The sequence below is a fragment of the Crinia signifera genome, chromosome 2, assembly GCF_055691185.1.
Source record: "Crinia signifera chromosome 2, ASM5569118v1, whole genome shotgun sequence".
NCBI lineage: Eukaryota > Metazoa > Chordata > Amphibia > Anura > Myobatrachidae > Crinia > Crinia signifera.
This window is the reverse complement of record NC_139218.1, coordinates 45474720-45493686: the sequence shown is the minus strand read 5'-3', so window position 1 is coordinate 45493686 and position 18967 is coordinate 45474720. Positions and strand designations below refer to the sequence as shown.

Here is an 18967-nt window from a genome sequence, read left to right as displayed (position 1 = left end):
TGTCTACTCTTGGATGACCCAGCACTTTTTTAGACTTAAAATATCAAAGACTAAGCTGACTCTTTCCCACCCTCCTGCATAAAACCTGACCATCTCTCATCCTAACCTACTGTTTATGCTCACCTCTTTCCCTTCTGTGTCACCCCTGTCTGTTTAACGCTCCCCTTTAGAATGTAAGCTCTCATGAGCAGGGCCCTCTCTCCTCATGTGCCTTTCTTAGAATATATAAACCACTGCCACCCTGATGATTGCTTCAGTGTCCTGTCCCCTGATGCAACTATCCATATTAACCATGTACTTGTCCTAAACTGTCTTGTACTGTAATTTGTTATGTGTTTGTGATTATAACTATGCTCTGTAAAGCGCTGCGTAATTTGTGTGCGCTATATAAGAAACTGTTAATAAATAAAATAACGTCATTAATCCAGTCATTTTAATCAGAGCACCATCTATTGAAAACCAAGAGCTAGTTACCGGTTAGCTATTGGTCCTCGATGTCAGTGATACATTGGTAGTGTAGTGAGGGGCTACCTACAATCTGCAGTCTTAAGGTGGCCATACATCAGAAAAACTGGTAGGTGCATGAGTCCTGTTATTTCTTAAGAAGCCTTGATCTAGATTGGAACAAATTAAGCAGCTTCTTGTAGCAGTGTAAGCATCTGCGAGCAGTGTTTCCTATTTGTTTTGGTATTGTAGTTGGCCAAATTTTGGAAGAAAACTATTGCAACAAATCGACAGAGAACCTTCAAGTAAAATTTGCAGTAGACAGGGCAGCACAGCAGGGAGTGTAAAGTGGCATGGGGGTGCATGGTGATGGAAATGGGATGACAAATAGGAGGGCAGACCACATGATCATAACATGGTGCCCCTTGATTGGGTACGCTTTGAAGGACGGGACATTGCCACAATGACATGGCTTAGCACAAAGCACCCCCCCAACGCTATACCCCCACCATCGGAGCCCCGGCAAATATTCTGGTCTGTGCGAACGGACCAGAATAAGGCCCTATGTCTCTAACATGAAATTACATATTGGGCCTTATTCTAGTTCACTCTTTCTAACAAAATCCTTCTTAGAAGGACAAAACCATGTGCACTGCAGGGGGGGGGGTAAATGTAAAATGTGCAGAGAGAATTAGATTTGGGTGAGTTATTTTTTTTCTGTACAGGGTAAATACTGACTGCTTTATTTTTACACTGCAATATAGATCTCACTTTGAAGAAAAACCCCACCCAAATCTAATTCTCTCTGCACAAGTAACATCTGCCCCACCCGCAGTGCACATGGTTTTGTCCATCTAAGAAAGATTTTGTCAGAAAGAATGAACTAGAATAACCCCCATGGTTTTGTCCATCTAAGAAGGAATTTGTCAGAAATAGTGAACCAAAATAATCCCCATTATTATTATAGTTCACTTTTATTAACATTGACAATTTGGAACAACAGGTGCTAAACATCTGCGTCTCTTATCCACACTCATTACTCGCTCCCACTTACACTTAAGGTGGCCATACACATGCAGATTTATCTGCAGATCTGTCTGGTTGGAACAAAAACATGGTTATGAATAAAAGCAAATGAAAGTTGACCATTTGCTTGGAAATGCTGGAAAACGGACAAAATGTCACTCATCCATAACCATGTTTTTGTTCCAACCAGCCAGATCTAAAGATAAATCTTACTAGTGTATGGGCACCTTTACACTTCCAGGATTTTTGTCGGGCAGCACCCACCCTATGGAATGCCCTTCCAATCTTTCAAGCGTTCCCTGAAAACTCCCCTCTTCATAGCTAATTGAATCCCATCAGGACTGTCTTGTAATCTGGTGGGACTGACATGCATTTGGAGATTTCCTGTCAATCAATCTGCAATGATATCATCATTGTGAGTGGAAGCTCTGCCGGACTATTGCACATGCACAGTCTGACAATAATCGCCCTGTTACGTGATAATTAGTCATTGTTTACAAACATGACAGGTCCATATTACACGGTTTTAGATGTATTTATAAATTTTAAAAGAAATCAAGAAATACTAAGGATTTGCGCACATCACGGTGATGCAGGACCAGAATGTGTCCCGTGTATAACCAGATTCTCCACCATTGAAGACATAAAGCAGAATTAGAGGAACTACAGCAGCTTCTTGCATGTAATATATTTAACCAAGTTATTTTCGATTTTGTATTGGATACTGAATTCAATTTAATAGGTGATTTTGAAAGGGAGTTCCTAAACTGAACACAAATTCGCTATTCAAAATTAAACAACATCAAATTCTATTTAAAATTCAAATCCGAAATCGAAAATGATTGTAGTAAATTATGAATTTGATGAGTGATTTAGAAGTTCGATTGGATTAGTTTTCAGTCGATTCAAATCAGGCCATAAAAATCCAAACCAAAATCAAACATTAGTACAATTATCCCCAGGGTTATTATTTACTAAAGGTAGATTTTGAATAATTAAAATTGATCTTGCACAATGTTGGGCTTCCAGGGCTAACTTAAATGTTAACAAATATGTGTTCTAGCCCTGGAAGCCCAACATATATTAAGAAAAACCTATTAAATTTGACCTTTAATAAATATACAGTATTGAGAGGGAATTCTCAATAGAGGAAGAACCAATTTAATAACCCATGGACTAATAAGTTGATACAGGTTTGTCTTCCTTAGTCATTGCTGCTAAGATGCCTTATTCATATCATTCCACGCAAATCTCCATGAGAGACCCCCACCCACCACGGTACCCCATCAAGGGTGTTCATGTTTTGGCCAGGGGACCTTGTATAAAAAGTGTCCCCTAGATGTGGCAAGATAGCACTGGCCTTTGGAGCATGGTGCTGGTCCAAAATACGAGGTACCCTAATCTTATTGTCCCCCGATATTTTAAGAATTACGACCAGTCCAAGATCCCGGTGCTGGTTTCTTAAATATAGGGGGTCCACTTCAATATTAACCCTTATTTGGGAAACCAGGAGCGGCTCAATGTGCCCAGGGATGGTTCTGTTGGGGTGGGAGGGGGTGTGAATTGTACAAAACCCCCCGAACACTCCTGTTACCAAAAAATGCACCATTACTAAAAATCAGACAATCACATTTTCTAAAAAATTGACAGAAATCTCAAGTGATTTCTGACCCTATTACCTCTCAACCATGATGTCCCACGTTTATGGAGAATTTGATAGAGTAACTATGATTACAGCATACAGAAGAGCTGCCTCTCTGCGTATATTTGCGAGGAAACTCTACTGAAACCTGGGGCTAGATTTACTAACCCGCAATGCATCAAAGTTAGTTTAGCATTTATTCTGTTGCTGCTTTCATACTACAGTATGGGGGTATTTAATCCCGGATCTCGACTGTCGGGCTGGCCAGACAGTCGTGACCTGGTTCCGTTCTCGGCTCGCTCGACTGCATCTTAGCAGGCAGGATTCAGTGTCCTGCCTGTCGAGTGCCAAAAAGGGGGCATAGTCATGAGAAATGGCCATGGATTGTTGAGATCCGGTCGTGAGCTCGACAATCCATGGCCGTTCTCGGCAAAACGAGCCTGAATGCTTTTAAAGTCAGGCTTGTTTTGCCGAGATGCCTGTTCAATGCTGTAGGCAAAGACATCATTGAATAGACGCCTGCTGCTATTTCCCCCACCGTAAATAGTGGCGAGGGATTGAATACCCCCCTATAGGTCAAAGCTTTAACCCTTTCAGGTCCAACGTCTAGTCATGCTCAACAGCCCTAGCGCTAGTAGCAGATCCAATGGTGAGCCACTTTAAAATAAGAACATTAACATCGTTCAGCATTGAATGTTGACGATTTTTGAATTTAAAAAAAATGCAATTAATTTAAACATTTAAGACTAAATTGCGAAAAAAAAAATTTGGACTGCAAACCACCTAATAGTAAATAAAGTCCCCTAATGCGTACAGAGTGAAATTATTCCTTGGATTTAAAATATCTCCTTTCCAATAATATCACAATGCTTACTTCAGTTCTAGAAGGATTTACTGAAATGCGTTGGTGCAATCCAATATTTACAGTACAGTAGAGTTTCTTGTTGCACAGCAGGGGAGGCTAACAATGTAAGTATCAAGGCGATATTCATCTCCAAGGATGAAAGAAATGTATCTCGTTCCTGGCAATGTGGCGGAAAGTAGACCCTGGCTACCAAAGTCAATTTTCTGACAGTCTCTCAATTTGAACTAATACATTTTATAAAGTTAATACATTTGTACTTTCAAAAAATGTAATGTATGATAAAAAATAAAGTATTTAAAATGATAGAATGTACTATTTTGTAATGTATTGACAGCTTAGTGATTGGCAACCAGATATATTTCAGAAGTCACATGGCTAGTTCATTAACCTTCAAACACCTTACCCTTTAGGGAGACAATTTTAACAGTGTAAACAGTGAAGTGTTCAAGTATAAATGTTGCCAATAGCAACCATATTGCTTCTAGGTGGCAATTATCAAGTACATTTAATGGGTGGGCAGTACTAAGCCTTGGAGAGTTATAAAGTGGAGATTACCAGCATTCAGTAATATCAAAGCAGCAAACATTTCAAATCTATCTATCTATCTATCTATCTATCTATCTATCTATATGTATGTATGTATGTATGTATGTATGTATGTATGTATGTATGCATGTATGTATATTTGTGTGTATGTATGTTCCAGCATAACTCTGGAATGTCTGGAGCAATTTACACCAAACTTGGTACACATATCACTTACAATCTGGAAAAAAATACTGTGCGGGTAATTCAACCCCTAAAACCCTGTGGGGGGTCCCAGGCCCCAAAAAAGGGACTTGCCCACTTCACAAAGTGGGTTAGGGAAGCAAGATATGGTAATGTTACATAACATAGAGCAGGTAGAGTACATTGATTGGGTTCAGATTGGGTTCATGGCCACTTAGACCCCCACAATCCTGAACCCATCGGGGCCCAAAAAGGGGTTTCTTCCACTGCAAAGCAAGTCAGGGATGCAAGATATGGCAAAGTTTCATAACATAAAGGGGGTAGAGGACAAGGGCTTTAAGAAAAAAAACTGTGCTCAGATTCTGGAGCCCAACACAGGCAGGTGTATACTGATCAAACCATGGGCATGGTGAGGGGGTTAAGCTTAAAACAAAGGAAACATTCAAGTAATGCTAATTGTACAACCAAACCCGGGCAACACCGGGTACCTCAGCTAGTAAGTAATAAAAAACAGATCTAGCAATAAAAAGGGGGCAGTACGGACGGTGTAATGGTTAGCATTACTGCCTCAGAGCGCTGAGGTCATGGGTTCGATTCCCACCATGGCCCTAACTGCAGAGTTTGTATATTCTCCCCGTACTTGCGTGGGTTTCCTCTGGGTACTCCGGTTTCCTTCCACAATTCAAAAATATACTGGTAGGTTATTTGGATCCCAACAAATTAACCCTAGAATGTCTGTGTGTGCGTGTACATGTGGTAGGAAATATAGACTGTAAGCTCCACTGGGGCAGGGACTGATGTGAATGTTCAACTATACTCTGTAAAGCGCTGCGGAATATGTATGTGTTATATGAGAAACTGTTAATAAATAAATAAATAAATAAATAAATTAGAAAGGGTTGTATTTGATGGATCAGAGGGCCATCTGCACCATGGGGCTACCTGTTGTCCATCACTGTTGTAGCTTATTCCAATCATTTAAAAAATGTACATATTCTGCCTTAAGTCCCATGACTTGATTCTCACCTGGTCGTGCTACGTATGAAAGGCAGGTAACCATGTAAATGTTATAGATAGGGATAAAAGATTCTGCATTGATAGATTTTTCAGTTCCCAGATGTCAAAATAACATAAAACTGATGCACTTACTATACAAGCGGCATGTCTGAAATAGTTATCAATGGCTTCCAAATTATCTCATCTTTTGTGTTTTATGGTTGTTTTTTTTTATTTTTGCTTCATTCTACATGAATAATGAATAGTTCGAGAACAGCCTTGGGGGACAAATTATTCAGTTCTCTGTATTTATTCATCTAATTACTATGCTTAGATTAATGCAAAATTGTAGCTCTTCGAATAACCAGAATATTATCAATTACAGTATAGGCTACCCAACGACAAAAAAAATACTCAACACCGATGATGAAAAAAAATATACCCTCTTTACTGAAGAGCCCTTATGCCAATTTGCATGACGATTAAATAGCTTTTTAATTGCCATTAAATTATACTGGCTAAACTGTGATTTCATGCAAATATTAAGCTGTAATGACATACAGTGAATCATTTAGTAAGATTTAGAACTTGGAACAAAGAGGGACAATTAATTCTAATCCTTAGATTTAGCAATATAATGTGTCACTGGGCTGTTTATGAATATGGCCTGATTGCTTTGTTATCGTTTAGAAATTATGCACAGATGAAGTTGCGCATAAGTAAAGTCAGGCGCCGATAAGCCATATGCAGGCATTTTTTCTACAAAGCCTTCCGCGCTTTCCGCAGCATTCTTTGTAGCTTTACATCTTACAGGCCCTCATCAATCAGCTAATATCCATACAGCGGTTAATTACGGAACGGGTTTTGTATTTGACTTTGAAGCTTCCAACCTAACATGCTGTCGCTTCTAAGCTTTGTGTTTATGGTTCGCATCAGATAGGTGATACAATAGGCGATATACAATTGGCGTTGTTACGTAGGAGCTGAGAACGACGGACTTAATCTTTCCGGATTTGTTTAAAGTAAAAGATATCGGAAGGTAAAATGATAGAATGATTATTGTGTGAGCCAAACTTCCAAAGAACTGAAGGATTTCTATAAGCCTGAGGTCCATTAAACCATAAGGCCGGCTTGTGTGCTGCTCGCATGGTGTTATCCAAAATGCTGTGGGGAGGGGTTAAGGTTATTTAAAAGCTGACACTTTAAGATCAAAGATTATTTGATGGTTGTGACTTATTCACCCTCCTTCATTTTTTATTTATTTATTGGATTGGTGTCTTTATTGATCTTTTTTTATTGCCCATTTTTGGGTGGGGACGAACAGTAGAGCCCCACAGTGAGCACCAGGTTTGGGTTATAGACAGTGGCGTCCCCTTACTCTGTGCACTGGCTTCACTGTGACTGACAGTGACTTCCTATTGGAAGTCCTACCTGACAGTCACCTGCAGTAAAGGCAGTTCCATTGGGAGGTGTTCCCTCCCACAGGAACTGCCATTCCATGCTGTGATAAGAAGATAGGTGGCTTCTTGTAGGAAGCCACTCTCTGCATTGCCGCGCAGCCCTAGCTGGCTTCTATGGGCTGCAGACAATGCAGTCCATAAAAGCTAGAGTATGTGCATATGCAGTACCATTGCAGATACACTGGGCCTGGCACCGGTGGAGTGGGGAGTGGAACCTGTTGATGCGGCCAGCAGCTACCCCCGCCTATAAAAAGGTAGGAGCTGCCACTGGTCATTGGTCACCAGGTGGGTCGTTTAGTTGGGCGATAGGAGTTGGATATCCTGATTTCTGTTTTGGTTTAGGAATGCACCCTACTCTGCAATCCATGATTTTAGCTGTCCTATCATTGACACCATATAATTTTTACTACTTTCTGATTCTTTATGTATGTTAATTTAGATGATCGGCAGACAATGCACAATTAAGGTTTATGCTCAAACGAACAAACAATCCTATCCAAAAGAATTACTCCATATTTATTAAAAGTTTAACTATACAATAGGTTATGAATAGATAAACTAATACTTTGTTAATGGAAGTCACCACTGCACCGTTTTACTTTTTGGGATATAATTACATGATGAGGCTACAATAGCACATTGACTCCCCGGGAAACTATCTTTCATACAATTAGCTGGTGCCTGAAGGACCACATTCCCCCTGCGCCATCTATTTTATACATCGTTGCTCAATTAAGAGTTCCAGCACGTAATGATAAACTGCTGTGTGCAGTATGGCTGGAACGAAAATGACCACAGCTTGATACACTAAAGCAGAGGAATTGGAGAGTGCATTCAAAACACACACACACATACACACATACACACATACACATACTGTAGTTTATGTATTAAGCTGCCTTTTCAGGGTAACTTGCTATGTCGCCTCTATAAATCTAGTACAGCATGAGTGAAAGTCTAATTTTCTTAGGAAAACAGATATACTGTACATCTTTAACGCTCATGAATTGCACTGAAGATTCTTTTACATGATACCATGTGATCAAGCAGAGCCAGTGGGTTGAAAGCTAGCAGTTGATCTCCCAAAACATTATCAGAAGCACAGTGAGACTGCCACTGCCAGTAGATGAAAAGGACCCACTTCTAGTATTTATAGCTTCCAAGAAGACGGCTAATGTATTGCAGACATATAAACATGGTGTATATAGAAATAGAAGTCAGAAAAAAATGTACGGGTTTAACACACAGTAAATTCAACAAAGAAAAAAACATGGTGCAGATGCACACTCCATATTATTAATCAATAACAGAGGTTCTTGGTATATTCATTGGCTTCTGCTTCTTTCTTATTAATACACTTATACCGTAGCTTAGTTTTTCACTTGTGTGTTGCCCTGGGGTGACTGGCCTATGCCGGCCTTTTTGGGGTTCCGCGCCCCAGATTCAAACTTAGTATTAGAGACCCACCAGAAATAAGGTCACCGTAATGCTGGTTGGTGGGCAAATATTTCTTGGCCAATTAATATACCAAGAACCTCTATTATTGATTAATAATATGGAGTGTGCATCTCTACCATGTGTTTTTCTTTGCAGAACTACAAGTCCCAGCATGATAGAACCTCATGTATATAGGGTGTGTATTCTAAGACCCCCCCAATAAGCTAACATTGTGTACACCGTACACCTGAAGGTTGGGACTCCTTCAACTTAGAGTAGCACCCCGCCCACCTGATCTGAACATTAGTTTACCAGTTTGGTCCCTGGTAGCCACAGACTGCAAACTGAAGGTACAATGAAGGTAAGACCTAAAAATGTACTCTAATTGCTAGTCTTGGGGATGGATTTGGGGCGTCGCTCACCTTGGGTTGGTGTGGCTGAGTTGCTTTCGCGGTGGCACACCCAGAGGCGTAGGGACGGCGGAGCCACCGGAGCTCATGCTCCGGGCGCCGATTGGTTGAATGGCGCCGCCGGCCCGCCCCCCCTCCGCAAATGATCCCATTGTAGTCTGATTAAGTTGAAGCATCATGGCAGCCACCGGCGCTGCGCATGTTGCCCGTTAGTATAGTACGCTGCTCCACAGCAAGCCCCTGAATGAAGGCAGCGGTGCTGCACATCGAACCGGGACTCCACGGCGGGTGGAGCCCCGGTGACGTCATCAGCCAGCGTCCCGGGAGCTGCTGCACGCCGTGTGTGAGCTCCAGAGAGACGCACCATCCCCTGGAGACGAGCAGAGGGGGCTGGCATACCATCGGAGAGGCGCCGTCTTCACAGATCCCGCGGTACCCACTTCAGCTAAGTGGAAGCGGCTCCGTGGGACCGACAACTACGGGGGACCTCAGTGAACATTGTCACAAGACTGTAAGTCCGCAAAGGAGTATTGTGCACTGTAGGGGGTAGGGACGCCAGCCCCCTGCAACTCAATACCCCTTTATTATTTCTCTGGCCATCATCACTGAGAGACTGCACAAAAAACTGCCTTGACCCCATAACACTATCAATTCAGCTTTCATCGAGTATCTGCATTTCTAAACATGTATGTCATGTATTGTACATCATGAGCACATAATAAATTTGTTATATTATCTTCACCAATACATTATCATTACTATTCTGCCTATTATAGATACTGTATCATTTGCTAGCATTTAACCTAATTCTCCAGGTTGTTATATAGCGCAGCAGATTCCGTTAGTGTCTTATATAGCGCAGCAGATTCCGTTACAGTGTCTTATATAGCGCAGCAGATTCCGTTACAGTGTCTTATATAGCGCAGCAGATTCCGTTACAGCGTCTTATATAGCGCAGCAGATTCCGTTACAGCGTCTTATATAGCGCAGCAGATTCCGTTACAGCGTCTTATATAGCGCAGCAGATTCCGTTACAGTGTCTTATATAGCGCAGCAGATTCCGTTACAGTGTCTTATATAGCGCAGCAAATTCCGTTACAGCGTCTTATATAGCGCAGCAGATTCCGTTACAGCGTCTTATATAGCACAGTAGATTCCGTTACAGCGCCTTATATAGTGCAGCAGATTCCGTTACAGCGTCTTATATAGCGTAGCAGATTCCGTTACAGAGTCTTATATAGCGCAGCAGATTCCGTTACAGTGTCTTATATAGCGTAGCAGATTCCGTTACAGAGTCTTATATAGCGCAACAGATTTCGTTACAGCGTCTTATATAGCGTAGCAGATTCCGTTACAGCGTCTTATATAGCATAGCAGATTCCGTTACAGTGTCTTATATAGCGCAGCAGATTCTGTTACAGTGTCTTATATAGCGCAGCAGATTCCGTTACAGTGTCTTATATAGCGCAGCAGATTCCGTTACAGTGTCTTATATAGCGCAGCAGATTCCGTTAGTGCCTTATATAGTGCAGCAGATTCCGTTACAGGTTGTTATATAGCGCAGCAGATTCTGTTAGCCACGCCCCCAATTCATTACCGGGGGGGGGGCGCGAAATATGCCCTTGCTCCGGGCACCATGGCACCTAGCTACACCGCTGGGCACACCTTAACATTTAATTAGCACTATTTATTTGTCACTAATATTATACTTTCTAGCACTACACTTTTTAAACTCTAGCTTCTGCTTCTTTCTTACTAATACACTTATAGCTTAGTTTTTCACTTGTGTGCTGCCCTGGGGTGACTGGCTTATGCCGGCCTTTTTGGGGATCTACACCCCAGATTCAAACTCAGTATTAGGGACCCACCAGAAATGAGGTCACCGTGAATCTGGTTGGTGAGCAAATATATCTTGGCTAATTACAATCACCAAGAACCTCTATTATTGATTAACAATATTGAGTGTGCATCTGCAGTATGTGTTTTTCTTTGCAGAACTACAAGTCCCAGCATTATAGCACCTCATGTATATAGGGTGTGCCCCCCCCTCCTCCCCCAATAAGTAAATTAAACACCATAATTTTATTTTATTTATCTATTTACTGCACAAACTTATGTAGGTGATAGGAAACTCCATACCGGCCAACTCTATTGGTGTATGGTAGCGGGACTCCCTGAAATAGTGCTGGTCTCCTGACTCTTGTAAGAGTTTAGCGATCTCCCCGAGGCTGGGCTGGTTGTGTAACACATTGATTATTGTATCACTGTCTAAGCACTATGCATGAAAAACTTGGGGGGGGGGGGGGGGGGGAGACTAAGAAGAATAGGATTAAGAAAAAAAGGAAGAGCGCTACAAGAACACATTGCCCAGCGCATGGCTACATTACTGCCTGAGAAAGCATGATGAATTACATGTGATTCGGGTCCAAGAAACTCTGATTTACTAGAGGAGGCTGTTGAAACTGCTAGAAATTGGTAGAGTGCAGAATATTTTTAATGCACAATGGTTGCCTGTATATTACCGCATTCAATATAAAATACTTCTACTTACATACAAAGCCATTACTCTGACTACACCGACTTATATCTCCTCGCTTATCTCAAAATATATCCCCACCGACCTCTCCGCTCTGCACAAGATCTGCATCTCTCATCTACACGCATTACTCGCTCCCACTTACACTTGCAGCATTTTTGTGTGGCAGCACCCACCCTATGGAATGCCCTTCCACGCACATTAAGACTCTCCTCTAGCCTCCAAACTTTCAAGCGTTCCCTGAAAACTCACCTCTTCAGGCAAGCCTATCATATTCAGGACCCCCACACAACCTCCAGTAGCATTCATATCTAATTGCATCCCACCAGGACCGTCTAGTAATCTGATGGGATTGCCATGCTATAGACATCTATCCTTATGTATCCCTACGATTATCTCTATAGACTGTAAGCTTGCGAGCAGGGCCCTCCTACCTCCATGTCAGTTTGTATCTACCCAGTTTGTTTAATGACGGTTGTTTCCAATTGTAAAGCACAACGGAATATGCTGCGCTATATAAGAAACTGTAAATAATAATAATAAATAAATAAATGCACATTGAACACAGTCACAATTATGGTAAAATACCTCACACAAGCGGGTTTATGGCTGAATAGCAGACATATTGTGTGAATATTGCAGATTTTTTTTTTCCATTTCACTGAAAGTATAGCCTATTATCACATTTACACCTCATCCTTTTGCAGGTACAGTAGCACTGGAGTCAAATTTATAACACACCTAACATTGCCCGTCTAGATGTTGCTCTCACTATTTTTCTGAAATATCTTTTTTTCAAAAGTAGCAAAGTATGACGTTACCCTGGAGTTTAGGAATTCTTGACTTACTTGTACAGGCCATCGCCGGTGGGTCTTTCTCCGCTCTGTAATAACCCTTTTCGCACTGGCAGACAGTTGTGGCCTCGACGTACGTGAAACTATGAGGAGGGCATTTGGAGCACTTGATATTTCCAGCAAAAGACTTGTAGAACCCAGGCCGACATGCTGCAAAAAAAAATAAGACAAACCAGTCAATGCTTTCCCTTCATTTCTCCCATTCATTTCATCTGTCATTCTCCGGTGACAGTGAGAAATCCTGCTTAGACGCTCTCTATAAGCTCCGTCTGACCGCAGGCGAGTCACTTTATCTCCCTGCACCTCAGACAGCACAATTAGATTGTAAATCCTTGCAGGCAAGACTTCATTATGCCTGTTTTCCCACAGTGACAGTAAGTAATTGTCAAAATTATAATTCTGAACTGAGGCCAGCCCTAAACTCAATCTGTGATCATGTTTACATGGCCTTTTCCTGTATGCTTGTTTTCTTTTTTTTCTACAACATACAGAATAAGTAATCGCGGTTCATATCAGCTTTATCATTTGTATGGCGGTATTGCAGGAATGATAAACAAATATCTACACTCAAGACAAGAGAAGGACGTTACTTACAAACAAAACAGAAGCATCAGAAAATACTGTTTTGTCTGGCATTTATTGGAAAGACGTTGGTACCTGGTATGAGGTAACGCTGCAAATAAATTTCTTCAATAGCAGAAAATAATAATAATAATAATAATAGATCAAAGTTAAAATGACCACAAACTTATGCTGCTTTTACATCGCAAAATGAAGGTTTGCACCGGGACGTTGTAACGGGTCAGTCCCGGCGCAAACCTTCATTTTGGGATGTTCACATCCCCACAGCGAACCGGCAATAATGTCGATTCGCTGAGGTTGTCAGGGGGCGTGGCAAGGAGTCGGAGTGTCATCGGGGGTGGGGGAGGAGGCAGCGCTCAGAGCTGGCGCTGCTCCAAGCGCTGCCTCTTCCATAGTGTGAACGGGAAACAGGTCAGTCGACCCGGTTAACCCACTCACACCACCAAGCAACACGGCAATGAACCAGTAAGGACTTTGCTTTTTTACCAGTTCATTTTTGCCATGTTTCTACCCGTTTTCGGGACACGGTAACCCCTTTCACATCGCACTAATTACCAGGTCAAAATGGCTTGTACCCGGTAATTAGTTGCGATGTGAAAGGGGTATAAATATAAACAGTAAAGAAATAACAAAAATGGTTTCTTGAAAAACATTATTTATAATGGAAGTGCATAACACTAACAGCATTCCAATCAGCTGAATTAGTTCTTAGCCTAAATGTGCATAAAAAGCATAGGAAAATAAATTTCCGTTGCACTTATAATATTTTTCATGCTGTATTTTTTCACTGTAATAACTTAATTAAGGTGAAATGTAACCTGATTGAAGGAAAATGCACATCTCAATGGATTCATAGTTCGTAAATGAAAAAATATGGGCATCACTAACCCATAGTTGCTGCCCCCCCCCCTTCCCCCGAATCAGCTGTTATTCTCCTGAAAATAAATAAAGTGTCTGGTTTTTATCACTGGCCAATCAGCTCCTACCTGTCCATTTTCAAACCAAGCCTGTAACGTCATAGTAAGGAGCTGATTGGCCGGTGATAAAAACCAGACACTTTATCACTTCACCGAGCTTAATGAATGTGCCACTGAAACTGCATCATCAAAGCACCGCTCCCCTCTATACAGCACTAGTAATCTGGGAATAGAATAACAGGGGGAAATGATGATGCGTCCCAAAATGAGGCCATGCCCCTTGTTATACCGATATGGCTTCCCCCCTCCTGCATGTGGCAGCTGGAAAGTCGGTAAGTATGTACTAACCTAAGCCTTAATACAGTGGGATTAAAGTTTTTTTTTTAAAGAATGTCTAGGTGCAAGGCATGCTTACTTTTTTATTTATTTACAGGTTCTTATATAGCGCAGCAGATTCCATTAAGCTTTATAATAGTAGACAGTGATAAAACAAACTGGGTAACAACAGAAAGACTTGGAGGTAGGAGAGCCCTGCTGCAAGCTTACAATCTATAGGGATATAGGAGGGAAACACAAGGACAGGCATCAGTAATAGCATAGCCGTCCCACCAAGTCCAGAAGGGAGCAGCCCGATGAAAGTCTTGTAATAGTGAATGGGAGCTGGTGATCCGTGCAGAAGAGAGACGCAGATCTTGTGCAGAGCGGAGTGGTTGAGATGGGAGATATTTTATGATAAGTAAAGAGATATATGCTACCTATTTTTTAGCTTTGCCATCTAGCAGGGGACAGCTTGGTTGGACCAGCAGGGGGTGTGGCTTCATCAAGGGCTATTTAAAGCCAAGATTACCAGCACAGAAATAGTACAAAATGTAACTTCAATAAATATATATGTAGAATACAAGATGTATTATGTAGGAAACGGTCAGTGTTTATTTGTTCATGGCAATGTGGCTGATGACCTTGGAACTCCAGACCAGACAAGCTTCCAGCAGAAAACTTTGCCATTCTAGAACTGGTAGTGTGAATCCTCATTCATCCACATCCTGGGGGTGTCCTGTCCAGGAAGTGCCTATGTTCTTGCTTCTGAGGATGCGGGGAGGAAGTATGGCCCATCCCCGTACCATACGTTGAGGCTGTAATCTCTTCCTCACCATGTACCTAGACGGTACACTGGCTGGATGAGCCCTACATACTCTATAATGGCAGAGTTCAATGCAGGGAGCCGGTCCGGCATTCTGATGTCCCTACCGTTCCAGTTTTTACCCTTTCCCGATGAAGATTACCAATAATGCCCATGTTCTTCTGCTAGATTGTGTACTGCTTTATGATTACGACCTGTAAATACCTGAGCACATACAGTATGCTGTTAAGGAAGGCTTAAGTGCCACAGTGGCATATTTATAATGGGTGCAATGTGCGGGGGGCACACAGGCCCCTGAGTCCCACGGGTGCCCACACTGCACTCATTTTTTAATATTTACCCTCTGGAGTCCCGCGATGAAGGCAGTAGACGTTCTAGCGCTCAGAATCAATTGTGCTGAGCAATGGAATGCTGCTCCCGATGGGGAGAAAGGGGCCCAGCCAGAGGAGGATGCACATGGCTTCCACCTCCTGGTACACACCAGGATGATTTGGCCTCAATTCCCCCAATTTCAATCCAAATCTGACCAACTGTATGTTGATTGTATGTAAATTGGGCATGTTTTGGCAGTTTAGATCCAATCTGATTCTGATCCGATGTCCTGCAGGTAGGATCTGTAAAAGATCCATTCAGCTGGATCCAGATCCAGATCGGACTAAGATCGAATCAGATGCAGATCGTTAGCAGATCATATGCAGATCGTGTGCGCCAACAGATCGTGCGACCATCACACGATCTGCTAAAGAACAGGATTGTTCTGGTGTGTACCTAGCATTACAGTGCCAGCTGTGTGCACAGCAAATGTCCAGATTTAGCTGTTATTTTTAAATACTTTTTTAAAATTAATTTACACCCCTTGTTGATTGAAACTCGGCAACAGTCCCGTTATCCATAATCACAAAAAGTCATTTTAGGTCTTTCCTCTAGTTTACAGTATGCATTTCATTTTGTGTGGTGTAAACATATTGATTCTGAGAACAAACTGTAATTTTAGCTTTGCATCTTCACACGGACAATTGCTGCAAATCGCTGCATTGCGCCTAAATTGGGGTAAGACGCTGGTCATTACATCTCTTCTCTAGGATAGCAAGTATAAACACTAATACAGTACAGTTGGAGGTGCAAATATCAGTATTTGCAGTATTATTTTCAGAGGGTGGTGTGTCCATGCTTGCCAGATTTGGCCACCCCCATTTAGTTTGCAGGCCCCGTGGATGTCTGAATGGCCCTACCCATTGGTCACATTCAACATCACAGAGGATCAACATGTTGAACTGTTACATCAGGAGTGGCCAAAGTGGTCCTTGAGATCTACCAACCGGTCATGTTTTCCAGGCCCCCTAGCCGGTGCACAGATGCAGCCATTACTAACTGTGCTGAATTCATTCCTAACCGACACATTCCACAGATCCCTTGGTGGCCTGGAACCATGAACTGTTGGTTGATCTCAGGGTCTGGTTCGGTTTATATTGATTCAGAAAGATTGTGGTATCAGATGCACCTCATATCCAAATTATGGTAGTAAAACTTTTTTTTTTTTTGTCCTCTATAATATAGATATAGTTGTTATTCTAGTTCTGGTCCCACACCCTTATAAGTGTATGAGCCCTCTCAACTCTCCACAGTGGACTTCGGCATCATTGATAGATTTCCATATAAATAAACGACAGTAGTATATATTGTCATGTGATTAGATATAGCATTCGCTGAGAAATACTGTACTAATAGCCTGAAAGGAATAAAGAGCAGCTCTCACATTAATATCTCTCCTCGAAGAGACTCAGGAATTCCCCCTAAGGATTACAAGGTTTTAAGGATAATCTGTGAATGTGTTACACTTTCAACTGTATTATTTCACATGATACAAATTGCATTTTACAAGCAAAGGGCAATTTCCAAAGAGAGTAATCCTTTAGAAATCCTAGCACTTCACCATTAGTCTCTTCATGGAGTCAGGTACTCAACAGCTCAAATCAAATCAATACCAGCTCCGAAAAACGGCTTTCACTGTCAATAGTTTCTCAATTTCCACACAACAGTGATATTCATTACCTATTATAGTGTCTGTAACTTAATTAGTTATAAAGTATATTGCCATGAACCAGAAACCGTTTCTCAACCGCCGCATATCCCATTCATGTCCAAATTAGAAAACAGATTCCAGCTTAAAAAAGTAACACTGCACTTTGAGAGTTGGGGTAGATGTATCAACACTTGTCGAGAGATAAAGGGCGGGATGTATTAAAATATTAATATATGTGCCTAGCATCACAGAGCGGTGATGGAAGCATCTTGCAAAACCTGTAATGTGGTGCGTGGGGGGGTCTCCGTCATCTCCCCAGCTCAGCGGCTGTCCCTGGCGCTGCCTCCTCCTCCTCCCTGAAGTCGGAAGGTCATCCGGCAGTGACTTGTTGCTAGGGGAGAAGGAGTTTCACAGAGGACGGGGAGGGGGGTTGCGGTCGGCAGCGGGTGGCGATAGAAGACCATAGGCTTCTATAGAGTATCGCCACCCAATGGTGGTGATACCCTGCCCGGCGAAGACGGGATGGCGGGGTCTTTGTACATTTGAAAATGCGGTAAAACCCCGGGAAACTGTGGGTTTTACCACATTTTTCCCTTAGTACATTGCCCAAAGTGAAGTAAGATAAAGTACCAACCAATCAGCTCCTGTCATGCTATGGACTGCTAGAAAAATTACAGTTAGGAACAGATGGGTAACATATATTTTGTCTCTCCACCTGCTGGTATGTGTCCCGCTCGATGAGCGTTTGAGGACTACGCACTATGGAGGAGATTTTCAAACCTTCTTAGGTGGACAATTGGAAATGTTTCTCATGGCAGCAAATCATTTTCTTGCTATCATATATCTAGTTTATTTTATATAGTGATAGTTAAGGTGCATAGACACTGTACAATTTTTTTTACCAACTTTTTTGACCAATTTCGTTCATTTCAGCCATTCTGAACGAAATTGGTCAACATATCTTTCAGTGCGTTTGCAACGACCGATGAATGAAGATGCGCATACCCGCCAGTTGTTCATCAAGATTGTCCGCCAACTGCACATGCAGCTCAATATTGATATCTTTCAAAAAGAGCCTATAAACTGTAGCTAGATCTTTCGTCTTTTGTCAATATCTTTCGTCAACATCTTTTGTCCAGCACACTGGGTTCAAGGGAGATGTTTTTCAACAAAATTGGTCAAAAAAATTGTACAGTGTGTATGCACAGTTTCTATGGCCAACACTTCCACTTGTTTTTTGATTCATCTTCCCCTATGTAGTGAGTTTATTTACGCTAGGTACAAGTGCAGTGGCGGATTCAGGGGGGGGGCACCTGGGCACGTGACCCCCTGTCATTTTGTAGATGAGGACCAGAGCTTTCCAACGAGCCCAGCCCCATGTCTCTAGCCCCCTGGGAACCGGAGATATCGCCTGGCAAAGCTGTAACATTTTTTCCCCATAGGATAATATGGGACCCGTCAATTCCGACCCCCACCCGGTTCCGACGGCTGCCAGTTCCCCCTCTGGCATCACAGGAGCTTGTGGTTGAAGTCATTCAATTCCAAATCGCTGGGCCTTCAATATGATACCAGGCTGGTCCTTATCGGTCAATCGGTTCCAGAGATATAGCATGTAAATTGATTTTTTTATTTTTGAAATGTAATTTCAATGCTGTTCATGTTATTTGAGGGCAGATTACTCTGGAACCAAACGTTCCAGTTTCACTGGACCAAAATCATTCAAAGCCCACTCAAAAGTTCTTCAATATGATACTTGTCTCATGTAAATGGGTCAGTTAGTTCCGAAGATATAGCCGGTTAAATGAGATAACTGGTTAAAGGGGGGGGGGGAGGGGTGGTTTTCTCTCCCCCTCACACCAGAAAATGCAGGGACTAGGCTGGTGTAAAAGGGGCCAACTTGGGAAC

At 42.1% G+C, this 18967-nt stretch overlaps 1 protein-coding gene across 4 annotated transcripts in view; it reads right to left on the bottom strand.

Moving 5' to 3' along the window:
- The window catches only part of EPHA6 (EPH receptor A6), a 698400-nt gene that overhangs the window by 326287 nt on the left and 353146 nt on the right, over positions 1-18967 (bottom strand). For all 4 annotated transcript variants that reach the window (XR_014470285.1, XM_083171949.1, XM_083171946.1 and 1 more), the window contains exon 4: positions 12394-12549. Coding sequence is in view for 3 of the 4 variants with exons in the window: in XM_083171949.1 (XP_083028075.1) it covers positions 12394-12549 (156 nt within the window). In the remaining variant the exon portion in view is untranslated. The remainder of the gene's footprint in view (positions 1-12393; positions 12550-18967) is intronic.